The sequence below is a fragment of the Pleuronectes platessa genome, chromosome 9, assembly GCF_947347685.1.
Source record: "Pleuronectes platessa chromosome 9, fPlePla1.1, whole genome shotgun sequence".
In the NCBI taxonomy this organism is placed as follows: Eukaryota; Metazoa; Chordata; class Actinopteri; order Pleuronectiformes; family Pleuronectidae; genus Pleuronectes; species Pleuronectes platessa.
In genome coordinates this window covers 23,999,289-24,003,102 of record NC_070634.1, presented here as the reverse complement: position 1 = coordinate 24,003,102, position 3,814 = coordinate 23,999,289, and the positions used below count along the sequence as shown (strand labels likewise).

General features: G+C 44.8%; 1 protein-coding gene across 1 annotated transcript in view; it reads left to right on the top strand.

Annotated features, from left to right (window-relative positions):
- The first annotated feature begins 383 nt into the window (after positions 1-383).
- The window catches only part of LOC128448230 (glypican-1), a 33,403-nt gene continuing 29,972 nt past the window's right edge, over positions 384-3,814 (top strand). Inside the window, exon 1 of the mRNA XM_053430798.1 lies at positions 384-534. Coding sequence (XP_053286773.1) covers positions 384-534 — 151 coding nt within the window. The remainder of the gene's footprint in view (positions 535-3,814) is intronic.

Below are 3,814 nucleotides of genomic sequence, written 5' to 3'. Positions count from 1 at the left end.
ACGCGCACACACGTTTCTCTCTCTTTTGTCTGAGGCATCTCTGCAGCTCCAGAGGAGGAGGAGGAGGAGGAGAAGGGAGGAGGAGCAGCGGGTTGTACCTGACACCTCCAGCCGCGCGTCGAAGCTCTTCTCCCGCAGAACCAACCGCGAGCGCCACCCTCCCTCGCCCGGTGCGTGTGTGTTACTTCACCGGGGCTGTGTGCGGGTTTGCACCGGGGGAAACATGCATCTATTGACGGACTGAAAACTCCCCAAACATCCAGAAGAGCAGCGGAACCACCGGGAGCCTCCTGCTTCACCTCCGGACCTCCGGGATTTGTGTTGCGTCTCACTGGGTTGGGAGGTTAAAGGCTGGAGAGGTGGGGACCTCACCTGAGAGCAAGATGCGGATCCCGGTGCTCCTGTGCGCGCTGGCGTGTCTGTCTGCAGCCCCGGGCCCGGTGCTCGGGGCGGACCGGAGCTGCGGGGACCTGCGGCAGTTCTACACCGGGAAAGGCTTCACTCTGGCGGACGCACCTCAGAACGAGATCTCCGGTGAGTTCACGGGAGACGAAAAGAGGAAATATGGAGATAAAAACACTTACAGAGAACAATGAAGTCTGTTTTTATACTTACTAGTAATGAGTTTAGCAAATATAATATGCTACATCTTGATAATGGTTTTTTATTAGATTACCTTATTTTGGCTAATATCTTTATTATAAGGTTTTCTATTCTTTTGGCACGAGTACATCATTTACAGATAAATAGATAAATAGATAGATGCACTTTATTGATCCTAGATTGGGAAATTCCTGTGTTACAGCAGCAATGAATCAGACACACAACAAGCAAGATTTAAAAATACAAGATCAGAACTTAGCAAAATGCACAGAATAAAAAATTGAAGTGTAATATGTATGTTTCTGTTGAGATATTCCTTTAAAATCCATATTTCTGGTTTGAATGGTAAACAACCTGCACCTAAAGCTTGTGTAGTGAGGTCTCCGGCTGCATTAACTCATCACACTCGGCTTTATTCCTCAGTTAATGTGTCGTTTATTATGCAACTGCCTCTCTGTTGAGCCCTCCTGTACATTTTTTCCATTTCCATTTCCCCTCCCAATCCCAGTCACTCCAGTCACGTCTGTGGTGGAGTCCGGTGCTGCACATCTCTCTATTGCAAGTCCCCCTCTGGGGCATTTTCATTGTCTGTTGTCTGCAGGAGGGGCAGGACTGCAGGTGGGTGTGAGCCATGTGTCTCGTGGAGCTGTTATGTTCTATTCAGGGGCGTTTATGATTATCGGCTGCTGTGGACGGCTCGTATTGTAAACTACAGATGGAAAAACATCTTTTATTGTAAACTACAGATTGAAAAACATCTTTTATTGTAAACTACAGATGGAAAAACATTTTTTATTGTAAACTACAGATTGAAAAACATCTTTTATTGTAAACCACAGATGGAAAAACATCTTTTATTGTAAACTACAGATTGAAAAACATCTTTTATTGTAAACTACAGATGGAAAAACATATTTTATTGTTAACCACAGATGGAAAAACATATTTTTATTGTAAACTATTGATTTGCTTCATGTGCACTTGTGTGTTTTAGGGGCACTTTTTATCGTCTACTCTGCTCAGGATAGCTGGAGTGTGTGTGGTGGTGGTGTGTTTGTGAGTGTGTGTGTGCGCGTGAATGTGTGTGTGTTTGGAGGTGTGTATGGGTTTTGTCATCTTCATGAAATAAATGGTTGGTAAGTTATTTCTGAAACCTTTTTTTTTCTATATTTTTTTAAATACTTTTCAAGTCCAGATAGAAGTTGGCGAGCAAGTGGACGTTCATTTGTTTTGGGGGCGTGGCTTTGTCGGGTGGGCTGATGGGACGGGGTGGGGTCTATCAGTACCTGCTCTTGCTTGCTTTTCCAGGATCACCAACCCCAGCTTTAATTTACTGGAGTGGCTCAGTAAAGCGAAATCTCTTCCACCAAGGCCAAACAGGCCCCTTAAATTCATCAGGCAGATTTTACACAATCGTAGATATCAGTCGTCTAAATGTTGAACCATGAATTATATCCTGGGAAATAAGTTTGGTGGGAATCCTTCTTTTAGATTTGGTGTAATCTTGATTACAATCAAACAAAACAACAAACAGACAGGGGTGGAAACATAACCCCCTTTGTCGAGGTAAAGATTTAGCTTAGCCTGTTCGGGGCATTCACATGTAACTCGGCAAGTTTTAAGTCAAAGTTGAACATTAAAAACAGATCAGGAGTCTGTGATCATTTAAATGTAATCTATTATATTTTATTGTTTCATCCTGAAGTCACCATGTCCATCAGTCCATCAGCCACACAGCCGGAAAGGGGCAATCACGCATTTAATCAATCAGCCGATTACCCATCCAATCAAACCGCCAATCAGCTCCAGATCCAGTCAGTACGCCAGACATCACAAATCAAACCCCTCGGTATCTCATCTCGCCGCTCGCTGCTCCTCACAGGTGCTGATTAAAGTGTCCCGGCCTTGAGGAGAGTGCAGAGTGTTGAAATCGAGTGGTTTCCCTTTATAAAGGTGATAATCTGTCGCTCTCTGTCTCCTCCTGCGTCTCCTCCTGCGTCTCCTCCTGCGTCTCCTCCTGGAAGATGGACAGAACGCATCGGCCCCCGGCAGAGGAGGAGATGAGAGCGAGGACGAGATTGAGTGTGTTTGGATTGTGTGTGATCTGAAGGTCACTCCGTGTGCTGTCAGTTCAAAAAGAGTCTGGTGTGGGCGGGGGGAGGTATTAATATTGGATGTGTGTGTGTGTTTGGTGTGGGGGGGGGGGGTGGTTGTGTGTGGGTGGATGTGTTTTCTGAGATTGAGACCAACAAACAGACAAGAGTGACGCACAGAAAAAGGTGGAGAGAGAGGGAGAGAGAATCAAACCAGACGGAGACACTGAGGCAGGTTGACGGAGAAAGTGAGTCACCGACACAACGCTCCATTAAAAACTCATCTTTTATTGACAGATGAAAAAACACAATGCTCCACTCGCTCGGACCTTGATATTCTCCAGTTATCTGAGAGGTTCACAGAGATATAGGAGGGAGAACGATGGCGGCAGGAAGAGCTCCCCTTTCTCCTCTCAGGTACCGGGGGGGGGGGCTGCCCTTGTGTCTCAGGGTCACTCAGGACCAGGCTGAGATTTCTCACGTAAACAAAATGTTGGTGCAGCCGAGCGATATGGATTTACAGGAGCTGATGCCTCTCTGATCATTTATCTGTCAGTCAACATTTAGAAAAAAGTTGGCAATGATACCCTTCGACTCAGACATTACTTTTCAGATTCAGCCCCTCAAGATTTCATTTCAGGAAAAAGGACTTAAGTGCACGTCTGGAAGTTTGTGAAAGGTTTTCGTCAGGCCAATATTCATTTGCCAACAGATACATTTGTTGAGCTCTAATGTTCATTTATTCATTCGAATGTCTTTTTTGAACCTTTATGGCCGTTAAGAGGTACATTAACAGTTCAGAGGATTTGGCTGAGCCATATTTTAGCCTGCGTGTTGTGTCACGGCTGAGACAATGGACGTGTAAATAATATATGGAATCTCAACGGGGCTCCCACTGTATTGTCAAGGTTTTATTAAAGTTATAAATTAATAAAATAAAAGTAAAAGCACATTTCCCCTTTACTTTACTTCAGGGACGCTGTAAAAACCAGCAAAAATATCCTCTTTAGAAAAATGTGAAAAGTGCTTTTGGCGTCTTGCTTTCAAAACTCATCTACGATCACAACGAAGTGCAGTGAACACAGATGTTTCCGCCCTGTGGCCTTCCTGTGCACGCA